Source organism: Oxyura jamaicensis, chromosome 3, assembly GCF_011077185.1.
Source record: "Oxyura jamaicensis isolate SHBP4307 breed ruddy duck chromosome 3, BPBGC_Ojam_1.0, whole genome shotgun sequence".
Lineage (NCBI taxonomy): Eukaryota > Metazoa > Chordata > Aves > Anseriformes > Anatidae > Oxyura > Oxyura jamaicensis.
The window spans coordinates 62,303,182-62,324,493 of NC_048895.1; the positions used below are offsets into that span (position 1 = coordinate 62,303,182).

General features: G+C 37.0%; 1 protein-coding gene across 17 annotated transcripts in view; it reads left to right on the forward strand.

The window, feature by feature from the left end:
• Nucleotides 1-21,312, forward strand: part of PTPRK (protein tyrosine phosphatase receptor type K) — a 412,635-nt gene that overhangs the window by 117,543 nt on the left and 273,780 nt on the right. For all 17 annotated transcript variants that reach the window (XM_035320269.1, XM_035320276.1, XM_035320268.1 and 14 more), the window contains exon 3: nt 17,354-17,625. In XM_035320269.1, coding sequence (XP_035176160.1) covers nt 17,354-17,625 — 272 coding nt within the window. The remainder of the gene's footprint in view (nt 1-17,353; nt 17,626-21,312) is intronic.

Here is a 21,312-nt window from a genome sequence, read left to right on the forward strand (position 1 = left end):
CAATATTGAACTGTCTGCCTATGTAATTTTGGGTAGGTATACATGTTGTTGTCTTGTTCCTGCTTTGGCTTAATTATACTGTGCCCAAAATGATTAATGAAAGGTGAAGATGGTTTCTGTTGAATCTGATGGGACAATTATGTCTTTGAAGGTGATGCGGACTGACCACAGCTCATTTCACTATTTTGGGTACCTCAGGTTGGTGTGTGTTGAGTTTGAAATGAAAGAGTAAGAGCCATGTTATATGGCTCACTGTTAAACTGAATGAAAACCTTCCAGTATTAAAGTGAGTCTCTTTTCTTTCAGGCAGCATGACACTTTCAATAGTGTTATGAATTATCAGGACAGAGTTCTTTTATCATACTGATGCAGTGCCCCTCAGTCAGGAGTAAATAATCAAATTTTTAAGGCTTTGACTGGAGGTGAAACTTTGTAACCTTCAATTCTCTGAAGATGGGATTTTTTTTTTTTTAATTGGTAGAGATGATAAATAGCTTTCCAAATAATTGTACCTTATAAGGACAGTACGGCACTGATCACTTGGAGAAGCAAATGTGCTTGCTGACCTTTGCATTAAAGCAGAAATAGTGGCAGATATTAAAAATTATGGTCTATTTCTAGTTTTCCTCCCTAAAAGCTATGCCTGTCTGTGGTTTCGAACTTAAAAGTAGCATGGTTTAGGTAACTTTATCATTACTTTGTTATGGAAACTGTTGATTCGTTGGATATCATGTAATACAAAATATTTAACATTCCCATGCAAATACTAATTTGTCAAAAATTAATACATTCTCTGTGTAATTTTGTAATTACAAAATTACAAAAATTGATTAGTTGCGATCAGACACAGAACTGAGTAATTCTGGCAAAAGAGAAGCACAAAATTAGGGTCAGAGTTTGGAGTAATTGTTACAGATACCTAATGCCAGATGCCTGCAGACTAGGTGTATTTGATACATGCGTGATACTATGATACTTTGATACTATGTGTGTTTGATACATGCTTTTGTTTGCTTCTTTTGGCTTCAGCCTCCCATATTCTTCTACACCCACAATCTCAGAAGGTGCCTTTTGTGTCTTGCAGGAGAGAGGCATTTCTCTTGATAATTCTAGCAATACACATCATTTTATATGCTGATTTTATCGCATATTGTTCAAATTGGTTCATTAAAATTAAACATAATTGAATACTTCCATAACCACCTGTGCTGCCTAATGCCTCCTGTTTTGCTAAATGACTGAGCCATAAGACTTGCTGCAAATCTTGCCTCTTGCCTATGTTGCACATTGTAAAAATGCTTGATTATATTAAAGAAAAAAGTACATGCCTTCAAAATACCTTACATCTCTCTATTTTAGTCTGATAAGTTTCTTAGTAGATTTACAACTAAAATGGTAATTAGTACCTGACATTGAATGAAATGAATGTTTTTTTATTATTATTATTACTTATTAGACGTGTAGACTTCTAAAATTAAATACCTTCAGAAGCTAAAAATAAGGTTTTTTCTTTTGCTCTTTATTCAGATAAAGCAGTTTTAACAAGCCAGGCTCTATAGCCTAATTGTTCCTCTGGATCCCTGGGCTTCTGGGCTTTTTTTTTTTTTTTCCCTCATTTATTTATGTATCATGCAATAATGAGAATATTGGAGAAAGGGAATGGGGGAAAAATTGAGATTGCAGATTTATAGAGTGCAAATAGCTTTTTGTATTTATATTCAATGGAATCCTTTTCCACCTCGCCTCCCCTTCATCTGCAGCCAGTTACTAGCCACTTTCCAAAAAACGCCTTCCCCCAAACCCAAACAGCTGATTCTTACATAAATTAAGTCATGAGAATATTTGTAAGTGGTTTCTGTTGTTAATTAATTCATGTATACTTTGTTTTAATGGGGGCAAACGTTTTCCAGAGCCATGAGTTTCTTTACTTGCATGGCTGTGGTTTGACAAGATGCATTTGAAGAGAGCCTGGCATGTTGCCATTGTCAGCCTATGGCCTGGTGTGCTGCTGCCTCACTGCTGGTCCCTGGCCCCTGGCCCCTGGGCTGGAGCCTCGGGGAACCACCTGGCTCCTCCTTGCCAAAACCAGGCCGCATTTTGGGCCCGTCCTTGGGCTGGCAGGAGAGTGCTGCGCTTCTTCTGTTTGTGCCTTACAGTGTCCCAGGCTTTCAGCATGTCTTCTGCTCCCCAAATGGTAGCCTTGGCATCATGCTGTACAAGCAGCTAAAATGCAGCCCCTTTTCTACCCCCACTCTTATGAACTGAAGAAGCAAGGAAGGGAGCAGAGAAGCTGCTGTGGGGAGATAACTGGGGCTGAGGGACAGGGAGGTGGCCTGGCCAGGCTGCAGGGAGTCACCTGTGAGCGTCTTGAGGGCCTGCTGCTGCTGGCCTGGACACCTAGGGGTAGGCACTGAAACAAAGCATCTGCAGCCCAGCAGAGGGGATGGTCTGCAGCTCCTCAGCCACCCTTCAATGTGAAAGTATGTTGCAGGCAGTAGTGAGCGAAGGTAGATGTGGTGGAGAGTACAGAGGAAAGGAAATTCTGTAATATTTAATGAAGTACAGATGTATTTCTGTAAATATATGAAGAGAGTTGAAGTGGTAGATGCTACATGTCTTCATCTGCGAAACTTGTTCCAGCTTAGGGCAGAAAAGTCTTGATGAAACTGCAACTGCTTTACAGTAGGTGAAAATCCACTGGGAAAATTCAAATAGTGTCCAGTCATTCTTAATGTTTCCATTGGTGTCGTGACTGATGGATTATCAAGCGTCCTTTGCACTTGCTGTGGATATCCAGGTTTCTGAGCCTGCAAGACTATTTGAGGACAATTTGGTATTCAAAGTGATTATGACAGATTGGGGAACTAATCAAGAGGAAGTGAAAAACAATGAAAAATGATTCAGTGAAACTCAGTAGCCTTGCAACTAAAGTTGGGTGGAATAATCAGCAACACGAATGCAAGATGAAGCAGTAGAGCTGCACAGATGTGTTTTGTGGCTCTGAGTTACTCTTTTAAATGTGAGTCAGTGTTGTGATGCTATTGTGGCAACCATTGTGATTTGTTTATAGGATATTGTATATGAAAGTGTGTAAAATAGTCTTTTTTAATGTGAATTTAAGACTGGGTACTTGTATTCCATTTGGAGCATGCAAGTAGATTTCCCAGTTGGGGAAGCCTCAGAGGAAAGCTGCAGAAATGAAGGGGAAATGACAGCATATTCTCTACAGAAAGACTGAAGAAATTAGGATTGTTTTTCCTATACAAGGAATTTTTTTTTCAAAAAATAAAAGGTTGCTGCAGAGAAGAAAGTGGTAACTGATTCTTCATGTCAAATGGTGATAGGTTAAGAAGTAATAATCTTCAATAGCAATAAGAGAGATTCAGGTTGGAGATTAGCTAAAATGTTAATTAAATTCTGGAATGGAGTGTTTAATAGCTGTCTCTTCCCTGAGCAGTAAGTGTTCTGCTATCTACTGTCGCAGTTTTTTCCCCCCACCTGAAACGTCTCTATATAAAAGCCCTGAAAAGTGTGTTTTTTGTATGCAAGAAAAAAAAAAAATAAAAAATTGTCAGCTAACAATTCACAGACTTCATGGCCTATTTGTTTTATCTGTTTGTGTTGGAAGGAATCTAAATTCCTTTTTCCTTCTCCAGTTGTTGTGGATTCCATTATGTATTGGGAAGACCCTGGTTAGCTCTTGATCAGTCTTATGAGAACCTATAGGTAAAGAGGAAAGAACTGTGTTATTTTACTCTTTTTATTTAGAAACTACTATGATTGATTAACAGAGTGATATTCATGTCATAGAAATTGATTTTTTGTTTCTTTTTTTTTTTTTTAAAAAAAAAAAGATTAGTGTAAGTATTAAGACAATATGATTATTTTGCCTTTATTTTCTGAGATGCTTCTTGACACTTGACTCTATTTTATTTAAACATTCAGAACATTTTAAGGCAATATTAAGTTTCATAGTTGTTAACTTTGGAGTTACTTTATAGTGTCAGCAAATTCTAGTTTTGAAGGAAAAGTTTTATAGACTAAGATTATACTCTTGTCATTGCTATGTCCTCTTAGTTCAGTATAAATTATACATTCCCTTAGGAAGTACGACTGCAAAAACTTCATTTAAAAGCTTAATGCAGTGTTTAAAAAAGAAAAGAAAATGAAATAGCTCCATGAATGACTTGGTAGTCTGGTATATGTACTCTGTCGTTGGAGAAAGCAATAACTCAATCACAAAAGAAATTTGCCTGAAATGACATTAGGAACGTGGGTTCAATTCCTGCTCCTCTAAGTGTTACGTATAATGTTTGACTAATGAATAATTGTATTAAAAGTTCACAAAATGTCTGAAACTGAGACTAGGTTCTCATCTCTCATACGGTACATATTTAGATAGTTCTTTTAGTGTTAGCTGGAAGGTGAGGTGAAAGAATGCTTTACAAGCATGTATAATTTTTGCTGGCATTGAGAACTTCAGTATTCAAAATACAGGAGGATTTAAGTAACATTAGTATGCATAGACTAGCTACTTGGAAAGAAGTAACTAACTTTAAATTTTAATTAATTGGAAATTGAAGCGTCAAGAGGAAGGATGTTCACCTCCATAAAATGAATTGCTTTCTGAGAACAAAACAAAATCCCCCAAACAACAAAACCCCACAAAACCCCGTTAATAGCTGTGAACTTCAAGTTTTCTCTAAAACAGCAGTATTAGTTTATATACGGTCTTTTTCCTTGCTATTCTTCCCATTGTTGAACACAGAGCCCAATTATTTCTTTCAAAACAGTATCAAAAATGCTGGTATGTTAGCTTGAGTGATTTTTATAATAGATAGGGTTGTTTCCATCCATCTCAAAAGTATTCCCCTGTAGAAGAAAGATGGTGTGTACTAGAGTGTAAAACCAATTGAGCTGCTAATATTATTTGAGAAGCAAGGGCTTATAGGTTGAGCTTACTTATTTATTTTCCTTTATTTTAAACAACTGATTCAGATGGAAAATATGATGATCTCTCAGGCATGCTAGCCTCCATCATGTCTGATGGAGATGCAGCAAAATCAGACTAAGTACAGGTTATAACCATTACTCTAGAAGTAATGTATTAATGCTAATCAGTTTAAGTATTTGGGAGAGAAGAGTGGTTGCTGTCTGTGGAACAGAGAGCTGTTAGTGAGAGGTGAAGCATAAGGAGAGTTGTCACACACCATAAACCTTGTGAGCTTCAGCATCTAGGAGAGCTAGAAATTCAAATTTTTGAACCTAAGTTTTTAATTAATTTTATAGGCCTTCCACGAGTATAAAGACAAACGTTTCAACTGTGTTTTGGGAGGTGTTTTCTTCTTTTTCCCCCATGCATTTTATCCTTTTTATTCCTTCTATGAATTCATTCTAGTGTATAGCAGATACTTTTTTTTTTTTTTTTTTTTAAATTTCTTCCTGTGGAATTTAATGTGGTGATTATGTACTCTCATATTCTTAGGTAGTATTGCTCAATGCATTTTTTTGATATATAGGATGCGTGGATTTTGACTGTTTTCTTTAGGTTATTTGTTATGGTTATAATAGAGACGTGTTATAAGGCTCTTTGCACTTGGAAGATCAACATTGGAGTCAGTGTCTGGACAAGCAAAAGAAATTGCAGAAGGAGATTTTTGTGGACTTTGTAGCCTGTTCGCAGAATCATAGAATAGCTGAGGTTCAAAGGGACCTCTGGAGGTCATCTGGTCCAACCCCCAGCTCAAGTATCTGCTCAATCATCCTTTCCATCTGTAAAATTCAGAGACTTACTGGGCATTCAGTACTAACGTGCCATGCTTGTTAAATCATATAAGGTTTTAGTATGGACGACTGTTTGCAGCTGCTGGTGTGAAGACAGGTTGATGACTCTTCCTTGGAAATAATGAATTTCAAGGTTTACAAATTTATTTTTTTTCTTAACTACTTAAGTTCACAAAATAGTGCTGCAATTGTATTGATAAAGACATGACTCCTGGTTATTCTCACCTGGAGCATGAATTACTACAAAGTAGGGGATGTACTTCAGGGGGGAGCATGAGTGATATTTTGAAAAAACGGTAACAGAAGTTGCTATTAGATCTTTCTTCTGAACATGTAAATAAATATTTTTTCCAACATTTTAATATTGCTCTGTATTGTTTTTCCCAAAGCTCTATCGGTAGTAACTTCTATGAGTAGTTTGTTGTTAATTCATCTCTTGCATTTAATCAAAGGGCTATATTTAATCAAAGGGTTATGTAGTTCTTTAAGTACAGGTCCTACACCTATGTTGTGGTTTAACCCCACCAGGCAGCTCAGCTCAGCAACATCCAGCTGCTTGCTCAGCGAGATGCAAGGGGGGATGGGAAAGGTAAAAGTGTGATGACTTCTGGGCTCGGAAAAGACCATTTAATAGGTAGAGCGAAGGCGCTGTGCACAGCAAGGCAAGGCAGAACAAGGGATTCATTCACTGCTTCCCATCAGCGGGCAGAAATTCAGCCAGTTACAGGAAAGCAGGGCCTATCACATTTAACAGTTTCTTGGGAACCTGTAAAAGGAAGAAAATGTAAAATTAAAAGATGATTCTCCAGTTAGCTATTGTATAAAGCAACTTTCTGAGGAAAATTGTTTTTGTAGGAGAAAAAATTATTATTTGGTGCCAAGAAGTCATTCAAAATAATGGAATGACTATTATTCTGGTTTTAAATAAATAAATAATTCTATTGAAACTCTTTTATAAACCTTCCTTTAAATAAGTTCAAGAAATACAGGGCATATAATTTACTCTTCTGAAAGGTCTGTAATAGCATTTGTAATCTTCTGTTGCATATGGTAATGATTAAGGCTTGTGAGCCTTTATTTAACTCTTTGAGATTTTGGGTGATCCTTGGCAGCTGTATTCTCAGCAGATTGTTAATTCTTATTTTCTGCTGTCATATGCTTATCAGCCAGGGAATGACCAGTTTAACTTCTATTTTCAATTTCCATGCCTTATGCTTGTAGGAATAAGTATCTTCTCAGTGCAATTTAAATGCTCTTTCTTTTGGAAGAATAATTAGTGTTAAAGATACTCTGAATATGAATGCTGCTTCAAAAATTATGTTTTTCTATTCAGTTAAAATCTAAATGCCACTTAGTACTAGAAGGAAAAAAATAGCTAAAGAATTTTGTGGATTCTTATTTTTTTAGTTGGTGATTAAGAGAAAATAATCCTAAAGCTATTTGATGAGCTTTCTTTCCTTAAAAACTTTCCGACTAGTTGAAATAAGTTACTTTTAACTTTTTTTTTCTGGAAAAAAAAATCTGATTTTTTTACTTATTTGGAAGCATTGTAGTTTCAGCTTCCTCTCGTATCTTGAATCAGTTCTGGTGCTTGTTGGGCTGTCCTGAGAACTGCTTCATTTCATTTCAAATAAACAAAAGGACCTTCATCATTGCCATCCCCAACCAGGAGACCTGGGTAGTCTTCTGCTGGATTTGGGTGGTTTTGCTTGTGGAAGGGTCTGATGGAATAGGAGAGGGGTGTATCTGTGTGCTGTGGTTCAGCAGCAGGGGGCTTTTGGGCCGCCTTGGTGGACTTGCATGAATTCTATGTGAATGTGTTTCTTTGTGCCACGGCTCCGTACGCCAAAGACCTACACAAATCTACAGTACTCATGTTGTCTCTAACGCTGCCTTAGGATACTTTCAAGTTTCTCTTTAATTTCTTTTCAGATAAGTAATACCCAGCAGAGGAAGTGGTTAATTTGATCTCTGCTTATGACTTTCTCAGTAAAGAGAACTGAGGCTCTTTAATCAGCATTTGAAAATCTAAATGCCTCCTGGCTTGAGCAACTGTTTGGGTGTTTAGCTTATATTCAGCAGTGGTGATGATACAGTGTCACTGTAGTTTGTGCACCTGTAGGTGGATGCAGCACAGGTCTTTCATCCTGGAAACTCCACAACAGTGAGCATGTGGAACAAAACTAGTGCATAGGAAGATGTCTGTGTGTTATTGCTGATCTTATCCAACGAATCAATAGCAGAGGTACTGATAGCAATGCCAAAGCAAAATGGATTTCAACCTTCTTCTCCCCCTATTTCATACAGGGAGGTTGTTGCAATTGTTTGTAGTCTTTAGTGCATCTTTGTAGGACTGAATTTTCCCCGGTCATTGCAGAATGCCTTAATTCAGCATTACCAGCTGCTTCTCTGGGAGCAACCACATGCTGGAACACTTTTCTTCTTGCCATTAGGCTATGCAGGCATGGATGGTACCGTTTATATGATATCCCAATTGGAGAACTTTATACTGAGTTGATGTTACTCTAGAGTTGGGAGTTTCTTGATATTCACACTTTAAAAATGTATTTTCTTCTGGACATTTAGCTGGAGCAGTGTAGGCTGCTTCTTGCACAGGCAGCACAGCCACTGGATGACTGAGGAGCATCGTACAGTCACCATACTGTGCAGAGCTGCTGTTACTTTCATATTAGCCCATCCATTCATGGTCGCCGATGTTAGAAATTCATGATGACAGAGTGCCTTGCTTAGTTCCCAAATAAATACAAAACTTCCATTTGCCTTTCTGTTACTTACTGCTCAGTAGCACTATTCTTTCATAAGTTTGCTTGATGCACTGTATCAAATGTCTTTTCATGAATGTTTTGTTGGAAGAGGCCGTTCAAAGGAGCACATCTTAACATAAATGTTCTTTCGTGCAGACGCAGCAAGCTTCCATCAAATCCGAGTTGCTGACATTTTTTTCATCTCACATTTTGGAGTACTTAGAATCTGTGTATTTGCTGAAGATCCATCACAAGAAAAAGCAGAGTGAAAAGACTGAAGTTACCATACCTTAAAAATTGATACTATGTTTTCTCTCTCTGCGTGGCTATAAACAAATTCACAGGCAGTTGGTTTTATGTATGAGAGAACTAGGAATTCAAACACTTCAAAAGGGTATATATTTAATGTATATTCATATGTAAAATGGTAATAAGAGGAACTGAACTTCTGTAGCTGCTTAAAGTTTGAGAAATGACTTTGTTAAAACTTCTTCAGAAACTTTGCTCAGAAGAGATGTTGGGGAATAATGGCCTACCTTTGAAGTTAGTTTTGTTTTTATTGTTTTGTTTTTCTTTTAATTGGTGAAAATGTTCAGTTTTCTTCTTGTTATGGAATGGGCAAGTCATGAATGATAGTAGTATCATGCCATAAGTTATATCCTTACAGTGTTGCGGCACCCACAATGATAATTCTATGACTAACATGGTGCTGCTCTGATTTGCCTTGCCTGGGTTGGTCTTACTTTGCATGGCCATGTCAAACTGTCCCCTGGGTGTTTTGCCTCTATGGAATGGAAACTGGGGGAATCCCAGTTCCTGGACCTTGCTCTAGAGCTGTGCTTTTGACATCAAGTACAGAGTGGAGGGCAGGGCACCCGTTCTTGTTCGGTGAAATTACTGTGCCTGCACAAAATCGATGAGCAGTTACTGTCCATTAGGCTGAGTTTCTGTCTTTACTCTGCTTTTATTTACAGGGTCTACGTTAATGACCTGTTTCAGCGTGGTATTTTAATAATTCCCATTCTCTTTGGAAAGTAGAAGAAAGAAATAAATCTGCTGCATTTCCCAGCAAAATTACGTCTTCCTTTTTTTTTTTTTTTTTCTTGTTTGTTTTTTTTTTTAGTCTTCGCAGTAAATTCTGAGTCTTGCCTTGATTTGCATTCGAGCTGTGGTACATTGGTAGTGAGCTATGCAGTGAAGTTAAAACTGTCAATCCTGAATTTTTCTCCCCTTTCATTTTTGACAATCTGTAGAGAAATTGAGACAAGTCTTCAAGAATTTGAGACTTGTGTAGGGAATAATACTGCTAGCAAGTGAAGTGTATAGATAATGTTCCAATATGTCTACTTACTACTCAGATACCTCTGACCCATAACAATTTGAAGACATGTTGGAGACCTCTTGTGTTATATCAGTAATAATACTATTGGTGTAAGCTTTTTAATGAAAACAGTTGACTGACAGGCAAGTCAGGACATAATGATGTAGGGTATTTTGTATGTGCATCCAGTAATGTGTTTTAAGTGGGATTACACTGCCTTTATATTTATTTCTAGATACACTCCTTAAGGTGTGAAACTGAACATATGGGGTAGGACATTAAAATTGAAGAATTTAATCAATATCTCTTTTTTTTCATCATTATTTTTTCATATTGGTTTGTCTCTTTGGGTGTCAGATATTCACTATACATTGGATAATGGAAGGCGAAAGAGAAAGAGGAGGCTGTAATTGAGGTGTGTTGTTGTTATTTTTTAAAAAAACAAGCAGATGGAGTATGTTCAGTTTATTTACTGGCTTTGTTTTTGCCTTTTGAAAAGGATATTCCTGCAAGAAGAAAAAGTTAATAGTTTTTGAGGTTTTACAATTAGGCTTTACTTTTTCTCATTTTGCAAATTACAGAAATACACATCCAGTTCAATGATCACATGGATAATATTTTGAAGAACAAAACAAACACTAATGCAAGGGGAATGTACGTTTTCTGTGAACTTATATAGAAGTTTCTGAACTCCTGTTTGCAGTCTACTTTGAGTTGCAAACCCATTTCTGTATTTCAGTATCACTTTGTTGCCTAGTGTCACTCAAAAAGGCTTCCTGATACCTAATTGGGAACCATAATGTTAGGAATGTTAAGTAGTAGGTATTACAAAATGAAATAAAAAGGTCACATAGTCCTCAGCTGTAGGATAATGCACTTAATTCCATTGGCTTCTCACCTCATGCAATTGATGGTGACATGAAGTAAAGACAACCCCTTCTTTTGATGTTATGGGGCAGACTTCTTTTTACCTGACCTTGTTCAGTGAATCTATTTAAGTGTATTTGTATGACAACCTACTACAGTAGGAAGTATGTAATTCTTTTCACCATTAGCAAGCTGTAGAATTGAATCCACTTCTATATCCATAAATCTAACTGCATATAAAATTCAGAACTTGCTAACTATTATGTTCACCTGAAAGTATGCCCTGGTTTCTGCTGGGATAGAGTTAGTTTTCTTCTTAGTAGCTGTGGTGGTGCTGGGTTTTGAATTTAGGAGGAGTACAATGCTGATACCAGAGGGATGTTTCAGTCGCACAGAGCTGAGGCCTTTCCTGCTCCTGGTGCTGCCTGGCCAGCGAGGAGGCTGGGGGTGCCCCAGGGAGGGGATGAGGGCAGGACAACTGGCCCAGGCTGCCCAAAGGGGTGTCCCACACCAGGTGGTATCATGAAGAACAATATAACTGGGGGGGTTGGCTGGGGTAGGGACAGGGTCTGGCTGGCCATTGGTCCAAGGGGTATGAACAACTGCACTGTGTATCACTTGCTTTGTATATTCTTTGCTACTATTATTTGTACTAACTGTCTTTATTTTTTGTAGCAACTATTATTATTTGTCCTAACCATCCCTTCTGTTTCTGTCCTATTAAACTGTCTTCATCTCAACCCAGGAGTTCTACCTTTTTTCCAGTTCTCTCCCCCATCCCACCAGAGGGGGTGTCAGGGAGAGGAGTGAACAAACATCTGTATGGAGTGTAGCTGCCTACTAGGTTAAACCATGCCAAGGTGACATAATGTCACAGAAATTGAAGGAGCACAATAGAAGGCAAGCAAGTTACCACCGTGTACCCTTGAAGTGAAGATTGTTTGGTGGTTAGTACACATTTGAAGGGAAGAGGATTTACAGGAGTTGAAGACCAGACTGCTGAAAATTACAAGTTTCACACTTCAAATAGAAGCTCATTTTTCAGGGAGCAAGAAAGTGAGAGAAAATAATTTGATCTGCCACATTGGTACATTAAAGCAGAAGTATTTTATTTAAGGATTTTATTTATTTCTTTATGGTCTTAGCATGGTTTCTTACCTGCAATTAACTGCTAGATGATAAGAAAGCTTGGTTTTCAGTAGGGGATAAAACTAAGGCTTTTCCCAAGTAGTTAGTTACAGCATGAATTTATTCTGAAATGATCCATCCCTGCTACTGAGCTAGAAAACCAAGTTCAATCTTTATCAAAGTAAACAAATGAGAGAGAGATAGCTATGAGGGATATATTTAATGATATGGCTAAGAAAAAGTGATGCTCCTCAGCTCATATCTATGTCCTTGCCTTTCAGAAAGTCTGTGACTATCTAAGCACTGAATAGGCATCAAAATCCTCCTGAAGCTCAGATCCTGAAGTTGAATTCTTGACATGAGCTCACAGAAGGTTTAGGGAGCAGTGTTATTTAGCTGTTTCATGCTTTGATGTTTCTATTCTGTGTAGGAGAGAATTGTATCAGTCTTGTTGTTGTTACATCAATGATAATATTAGGAGCTATTAACTGGCAGATAAATGGGATGGACTTCAGACAAGAAGAGCAAAAAGGGAGACTGTGGAGTTTGATTTGGAGAAATATAAATTGTGTATAAATAGAAAAAATAACACAAAGTATGGTGTGAGAAAGAGAACATTGTGTTTTAAAGACTGTAAACTTGCAGTGATGGGTAAGACTTTTGGGAATTACTGAAAGGAGGGTGAAGCAACATAAATGTCAAACTCAAGAAAAATGTTGCTTATGAGTTATGATGCATTTTGTAACAGTCCTCCTGCCCGAGTAACTAAAGTCTTTTCACTTAGACATGGTGAAAAACAGACAGTAAAAAGAACAGTTAACAGCAAGGGCTCTTTGTCCAGGTGTAAATGATGACTTTGGATACTGTTCACATCTAATTTCTCACAGCATCATCCAAAGATGACATACCCTTTCCATCCTGTAAGAAGAAGAACTTGATCTTTCATCTTATCTTTCTTTATTCCCCTAAAGTATGGATTTTTTTTGGTACTGTTCTGTTTTTTTAGTGAAGCAACTCACTTGCATTGACTTCTTTCTTGTAAAGATGTGTGCTCTGTTTCCACTAAGATACTCTTAGGCCAATATAACGGTAAAAATCTGAGAGCTTGTCTTCACTGGGATTTACTAAAATGGCTAGTCTCTGCAGTGGCTAACAGCAGGTAGGTAACACTATCTAAATGCTACCGTTTACCTTTTTGGCAATTATGGTGCCTTGGCCAGACACTGACCAGGGCACTCTCTGTCCTGTTTTTTTAAAAGATAGGGGGAGATAATAAGATGAGCAATCTTGTGGATTGAGGTAGAGAGTGAGAGATTGCTTACTGATTACTGTCACAGGAAAAACAGACTCAAGTTGGGGCAAAATTTTATTTATTGCAGCTTAAAATTGATTTAGATGGTGAGAAACAAAGGTAAAAACTTTGGATGGGGAATGGAGGTTGCCGTCAGTCCGTACCACTGGGTCTCTGCTGCTCCTTCCTCCTCGCCCTGTTCCCCTGCTCCAGTGTAGAACAGATTTCTAAATATTTGGCTCTGACAGTTGTGCTATACTCTCTTCAAAAATTTCAAATAGGGTTTAATTAATCTAAGGGTTTGTGAACATTTCCCTTGCTTACACTTTGCATTTCTGCCAAGTCCAATAATATCTTACTTTATAACTTGCGATCTCCTGTCCTATCATTATTTCTCTCTGTTTTAACATTAAATATCTGGGTAATTGTTCCCTGTTGCTTGAAGTGGTTTGCTGAGGTTCACTTCCCACCTCTTGCTTTTGTACCCTGCCAGAATTACCACTAATAATCATCCAAGATGTTAGTTAGCTATGCTAACTGGCCTCTTGGCTGTTTTGTCACTCTTTTTATTAAATAAATTTATTAATCAAAAGTTTTTTTTTTTTTTTGTAATAATACAGTATTATAAACTTGTTTCCTGTGTTATTTTTGTGAATGCAGTTACAAACAATGAAATGTAGGCATAAATGTACATGTTATCTGCAATAACTCTGTGAGAACAGATAATCTCCATGTATGTTTGATTGCATATTATCTTCTAAGTTTTTTTATATATATATACTTGTGTATATTTTGACATTTATCAACATTCTTGTGCTCTGTAGCTAGTTATTTAAAATTTAAAGGAAAATCTCATCGTTAATACTTTTTAAAATATTTATTTTGATAAATGAAGGGGCAATAAGTGTTAATTCTGTGAGGAGTTATTTTCCTAGGGATACATCTGCATTGTGATCCTTCTTCCAGTAGACATTGCTTTATAAAAGCAGTGTCTTGATAGCCAAATACCTTTCAAGTTTAAAAGCTTCATGGCTTGTTCTCATCAATACCAGACTATCTCAGTTTTTGCTGCACTTAAAATTTTAAATCTTTGTGTTTGGAACATTATTCTTTCTGTAATTTGTATGATTCATATTATTTCTGTAATTTCTATTATTCATTACTCTTATTTTAATGTATTGCTCAGCAATTTGTGTTACATACACTATTATTATATATAACTTTAAATGTTAAAGGAAGGCAATGCTTTTTTAAAACAACAAAACTCAACACTCTACAGAGTATCTAGGACTTAAGTTTTGTCTAAGGCTTTTAAGTTTCAATTTAAGGTATTACAAGCTTGCATAAATAAGGGAAAAAAAGTCTTTCAATCCTGTTTTAGTATATAGTATTCTTTACAATTAAAGAATGTATTTCTTGGAGAAGGTGTAAGAAAATATTTTATGTGTTTTTCAAAAATATAAATTTGAGGTGTAGTTTACTTTGGCATGGTCTTCCAATTTTCTTGGATTAGGTAGATGCATGAGGAGGGAGTGAGGAGCACATTCATGAAGATAGCATGGTAGGAAGTTTAAGAAGGGGAGGCAAGGGGAAGTAGTTTGCAAGATGCTGAACAGATGCTTTGGCTTTGTGACAAATGGTTTATGAATGCTCTCTGGAGCATTTCATGAAATGCTGTGGGACTAACACATGTAGATAGATATATGCAAATTTGCTTCTAAGCATTTTTAAATGACGAAGAATGAGGTTGGAGAAGTAGAGTATTATAAAATGTGTGTATATGCTGAAAAATGTATGTTGGTGCCTCCAAAAATTATAGCAGATGAGTTTAGTATAGGAACAAGATCTTGAAATATTTCTAGTTCATTTGTTACTTGATTGTGATCTTATTTTCTTCCCAGTAGTTTTATCTTTATCTTGAGGTAAATTGAAAGAAATATTTCAAAAATTCTGCAAAATTTAATTCTTACATTTTGCTCTTTCATTTTCTCCCACAGATTCCCTTCAGAAAAAAGGTTGGAGGGTTTATCTGTTTCCTGCTCTTAGCTTTAGAAGTGCAGAAAAAATGTATTTGGTGTGGAAAAAAATATTTTGCTTTTTGTCTATTACTTAAAAATATTTGCAAGATAAATGTAACAAAGGCTAAGAGGCATTGTAGGTGTCCATAGAGAATCTGTGCTAATGCTGCGGAAAGTATTCTTTTCACTGATCCTTTTCACTTCACTAACTTGTTTATAAAAAAAAAAAATCCTACAATTGCTGACACATAAGCTCCCCCTGCCAAATGCATAGTATTTATTCCAAATTTTGGTAAATAATATTCTGTATTGCATCATTCTTGAGTAATCTGGTGCTTATAAGAGTATATGTACTGAGATAGATATTACAGGCAGTCTTTTTCTCTAAGTTAGTTTATTCTAGAGTCAAGACATAATCACTGCACACCATTGGATGTAGTTTAGAAACACTTTTTGGAACAGCTTCTGTGCAATTTTCAATTGATTTTAAAACATAATCATTAAAGATCTCTAACAGCAAACGTACATAGTGTAATATGATTCTTTTGTGTCTTTATAAATGAGAATTAATGATGAAGTAGCAATGAAGAACTGATAGTCTGCCAAATTCTCTTTTAAAGAATAAATAATTCTTATACAAGATTCTGCATATAATTCTAAATACTAAGTGCTTATGTTGCATTATATCAGTTTTCTTTAACGCCCCCCCCCTCCTTTTTTTTTATCTTCTTGAAGATGAGTATTAAAAGATCCTAGCACTGTACTTTAATCAGAGCTGCTTTCATTCTGTAGCATTGCCTACTTTTTGCTACATTTTTTTTTTTTAGCACAGAATTGCTTTACAGGGCAGTAAATTGTCATCTCACACAGATGATTTGATCCATATTCCTAAATTTTCATCTTCGCCTGCGAAGATGAAAATTGTCAACAATTTTCATATTCATAGATACAACTGTTTGGGTCGCCTGAGTACACAGTATTTCTTTGTTCCATAAAAATCAAAAGATGAAACTTCATGTACGTAAATGTAGTAATTTATACAAATACATAGGTAAGAGAAGACTTTCAATCGATAGTATGCTTATTCATGTATATAGTTGCAGGACTCCTATGGGAATACTCCTTTGGACAAGAGCTCACTAATCTATGATTTTTCAAATTTAGTCTAATTTTTGAACTATATTCTTGATAGATTTTACCTGAGTCTCCTTCAGGAGAAGGATTCATGTTGTATGCCAGGCTGGATTTTCTCACCTGGTTGTAAGGTTTTGGCTGATGTGTAGTATCTCAGAAGCTTTGTTTTGTGGTATTCATTTGCAAGATAGTACACTGGCATGAAGTTGTCGTTCTTGAAGAAATGAGGATGCTATGGGGCTAGGATACTGCGAAACTAGCAGCCATCCACTTACTGTCCGTTCTGCAGAACATCAGGACAAACCATTTCAGCATTATGTCCAGTATCAACTTTTTAAACATCTGACTTCCACTTTCTGCCTTTGTAACTAGGCAGGCTCAGTTTGTTCTGTATTCTGTCTATTGGTAAAATAAACATACGAGATGGGATCTCTTCCAGCAATATAAACCTCTGTTATCCTCTCAGACCCACAGGCAAATGTAGCAACAAACCTAACTTTTCAAGACTTCAAATGCAGCTTGCTGTCTGAAGTGCTAGCTCATTGCTAGTAGATCTAAAAATCAAGTCTGCCTCCATTTCTGGGTAGAGGAAGATCTGGTAAAGCTGTGCTGAGAAATGTGGAACTTATTATTCCATACTCTTCATTTTCAGGAAACCTGTGGAGCAAGTTGAGAGAATTTTGGCCTTGGTGACCTCAGAATAATGATGATCCTTTGCACTTCTCATTATTTTCATTCAGTCCATCTGTGATCCTATTCCCAATTATCTGATCCTAAAACAGGAGGAAGAAATGTTTGTAGTTGGAAGCATATACAGAGGTCTTCAGAGATATGCTGTCTTCTGTAGATGCTGCTTCAGTGACATTTCTAGGCATTTTATAGCATGCTGAATTTCTTGCTTGAATTTTGAGATTTTGGAATATGAATATATATGCATTCCATCCTTTTTTACAGTGAGCAATCAGTTTCTTGGCATTTATTTTTTTACTTACTACTGTTTTATTTTTCCTTTTTATTTCCCCTTTCCCACTCCCCTCTTCTTTAGGATCATATATGATAGTGATTTCCTCAGACCACGACCCTGGAGAAAAGACCCGGCTCCAGCTTCCAACAATGAAAGAAAATGATACTCACTGTATCGATTTCAGTTACCTTCTGTACAGCAAGAATGGAGCAAACCCAGGAACTCTGAACATCCTGGTGAGGGTGAACAAAGGCCCGCTGGCTAATCCCATCTGGAATGTCACCGGCTCTACTGGCAAAGACTGGCTTCGAGCAGAGTTGGCTGTCAGCACCTTCTGGCCCAACGAGTATCAGGTAGGCTTGCAATAAATTTTTCCCTCTTTGTAATGCTTACAGCTGGATCCTGTACAATTTACATTCATTCTAGTCTGTTCTTTTGGAATTCTTTCCCAGTGTTCTTAAATATCATGCTCCATTCTGAATAAATAATTATTTGGGAATGGGAGATTCTTATAGAAGTGACTGTTCAAAGTTACCTGTTATTGTATAATGGGGAAAAATTAACAGGAACCAAGCCTCATTAAAAGAAATGGTGAGGTTAAAGTCCAGAAACATCAAAAATGATAAACTCCCAGAAATAAATTGCCTGTGCCACTGTAATTTGTACCTGTCTTCCTTCCTCTTTTGGATATGCCTGTGTTACTGTGTCTAATTACATGACCGTAAACTGTTTTTTCCACATGACATTTGCTTCATTTGCTGTGCAGGCAGAATCATGCTCACCTAATGAGCAGCTGCTCAGGATGTGTTTGTCTCCTGTTTGCTTGTGATGGGACAAAACCACCTGCAGCGTAGGCCTGTTGTTTAGAGAGAAAAATTGTCGTGTTATTACTAGATGCTGTTATTTGATTTGTTTGATTAACCTGAGGAAGTACCTGCAGCTGTTTCACTCAGTGGGTATTTGATGTGAAGGATGAATCTCATACACAGGCATTTTTGTCCTGGCGTGCAAAAGGGAAAGAGTTGGATTAGGTACGCTCCTCAGAGCTCTTACACCGTGAGGCATTATGTCATGGTTGTGCGCAGGGCTTACAGGGCCTTGTCCAAGGATGCTCCAGGACATTAGGGCTCTTGCAAGCGGGTCAGATATCCAGGCCAATTATCATGTGAAGCAAAATGGCCTCTGTGTTCATGATTTTCTTGACTAGAGGTATTGTGGGAATGTTTCTTAAAAGGCCTCGTTTAAAATTCTTTGCGATTGCCCATCATCAAAATAATTTCCATGAAAAACAACCGTTAGTGCAATTGCTAGCAGCCTTACTTATAAGGTGAAGCCAGTGTTATTTAGTAACATTTTAAATTTTTCTTGAGTTTCTGTTTCTTTGGTTTTCATATTTTTATTTATAAAGCAATTTAATCTATCCGTGACATTGAAACTATGTGGAATTGGATTTAAAGACCTGAAACCTGGTTTCATAAAGCCTGGTTTCTGAGGAGGTGTTTTATTAACCCTTTTATGTTGCTGGAAAGTAGCTTTTGGTGTGCTTAAAATAACCAGGAGCCTTTTATAGCTGTATGGTAGTAATCACGTATAGCAGCATTATATGCAGTAAATCAGGTTTCTGTTGACAGATGGCCAGGCTTGACAATGAGATTGGTGGTTGGGGCCTTATCTTAGCAACATGGCCATTTTTCACTTGCGTTATAGCTTTCACATTATCTCTTCATAGACTGTACTGAAATTTGTTCTTTTCCTTGCTCGGTCATCCAGCAGAATATTGAAATCATGTATAACGTAGTTTATTTTTAAATTAAAAATAAATCTGGAGTAGGACTGGAAAATTGTTAATGCAGCCTGCCATGATTTGTGACTGTATGACTCGTACAATTGTTTTTATAAACAGGAGGGGAAATATTCCTGCTGCCTCTGCGTGCCTGCTTGTTCGCAGAAAAAACAGGGTTGGTGTTTTTGTGGTTTTAAGTGGTCCTTTGAGGCCTCAGTCAACATCGCACTTCACGGTTGTTTTTTTTTTTTTTTTTTTTTTTTTTGTGTTAGTTTTGAGTTGAGTTATTCATTGGCATGGAAGTCTTTTTTCATTTGCCTCATAGGAGTTCTTTGCTGTAGAGCTCCAGCTCATGATTTTGTCACTTTGATCTACCTGTTGGGCCATGAGTTTTGCTAGCACTGAAGGGAAATATGCAACGGTTTGTAAAACGAGATAGAAGAGGCTTTTTACTTGAAGGGAGACTGGATTCCTGCCTGTCCAAGCAAGGTCACTACTAAAGATGACTGTGGAGCAGAACTGCGCACAGGTACTTGTGTTGTCAGATCAGCTGCATTGCGATCGCCTTCACTTTTAACTGAGGGAAGAGCTCAGAGATTAGCAGGGGCTGAGCAGCATAGCTAACGTTACAAGGAATACTCATACAGCAGGATGTCTGTGTAATAATACTAATATAATGCTGCAGCTCAGCTAATTATCTCCTTAAAAGCATTTCCATGCTCTTCTGTGCTGGTGCAGTTTTATTGCTTCCTGTTCAAAATGAGCACAGTGGTCTTGCATATCACTCTGTTCAACAGTATAGATACAGTTTAATGTATTTTTAGATGGACTGAACGTTGCCTCTTACTTATGAAAATCTTTTTTTTTATGGAATCATTTACATCTTTTTTTTCGTATTATTATTTTCTCTCTCTCTCTCTCTCTCTCTCTCTCTCTCTCTCTCTTTCTTTCTCTCTCTTTTTTTTCCTCTTGAAATACTATATGATTTATTACAATAGCTTTACTGGATCAGACTGTATTTTTGTTTAGCTTTGTATCCTGTCCCTGACAGCAGATAACAGCAGGAGTTTGTAGAAGAGTTCACCATCAGGACAAACTCATGGTCACACCTCCCCAGAATACACCTCTAGCCTTGAGCTAATTTGGGGCTCAAGTACTTGGAGCATAAGAAACAAGCTAGTCTCTTTGCAGGCTTCTGTTAGTTCAGTTCAGTTCTGTTTTGTTTTTTTCCACTGATTTAAGCTTCTAGTGTCTACAGTGTATATTACATGAAATTCTAATGGCAGTTACACGTTAGGACCATTCCTGTGGGTTTCTCCAAGCATGGAACCTGTAATTCTTCTGTTGTATTTTGCACTCAGGAAATTTCTGTAGTCCTGTAATGGTATGGTCTGTCTTCTCTCTCCTGCTAGAAGGCATCTCCATCTTTTATTCTGTTTGTTTAACATGGGGATGAACTGTCAAGGAAAAGCGTTTGGTTAGAGAATCCCTTGGGACTGAAGACATGATTTGGTTTTGATCCTTGTTAGTTCTGGAATCTTTTTTTTATTGCTCTGTTGGAAATACTCCACCTTTGACCTATGTAAGGTTTACTTCAAAGGGAAACTCATTGAGGATTTCTGTCTTTTAAATTTTATAATTGTTTGGGAGATTTGTCTTTCTTTATTGTATGGTGGTTGCTACTGTCACTCATTTGTTTATTTTAGTTTAAATGTTTATTCCTGTCTGGATGTGTTGTTTTGTCTAAAGTTTCTGTTCCTTTCCCTAAGCTCTTTCCTGCTTTGCACAGTAAGGATTGTACAGCTGCTGAGGACTGTTGCTGATTTTCTGCCTTTGTCACCATCATTTTCCACTTCTCTTCCCTTGCCACTTATGTCACCTTTTTTTTGATTTTTGTTCTTGTTGTTTTAAATGAAGGATGGGGTTGCTTTGTTTTGGTTTGTCTGCTTGAACACTATTTTCCCTTGGTTTCAATTTTTATTTGTTTTAATCTTCCCCAGCAAATTCCTGTTACTACTGTAGTGTCACGTCCTTGCTCAGTAACCAGTAAGGTCCAGTTTGCAATGTAAATTGTAGATTTTCTGGTTTTCCCTTTATATTGCCTCTCTCTTGATTTTAGTAACTTTTGACCAGAAATTGATAAGGAAACTTGACTCGGAAGCACAAATCCCGAAGTTGTTAAAAATGAATTTGATTTCTTTATGGGTCTTAAAAACTTCGTTATATAGTAATAGTTCTCTGCAGCTTAAAAATAGGC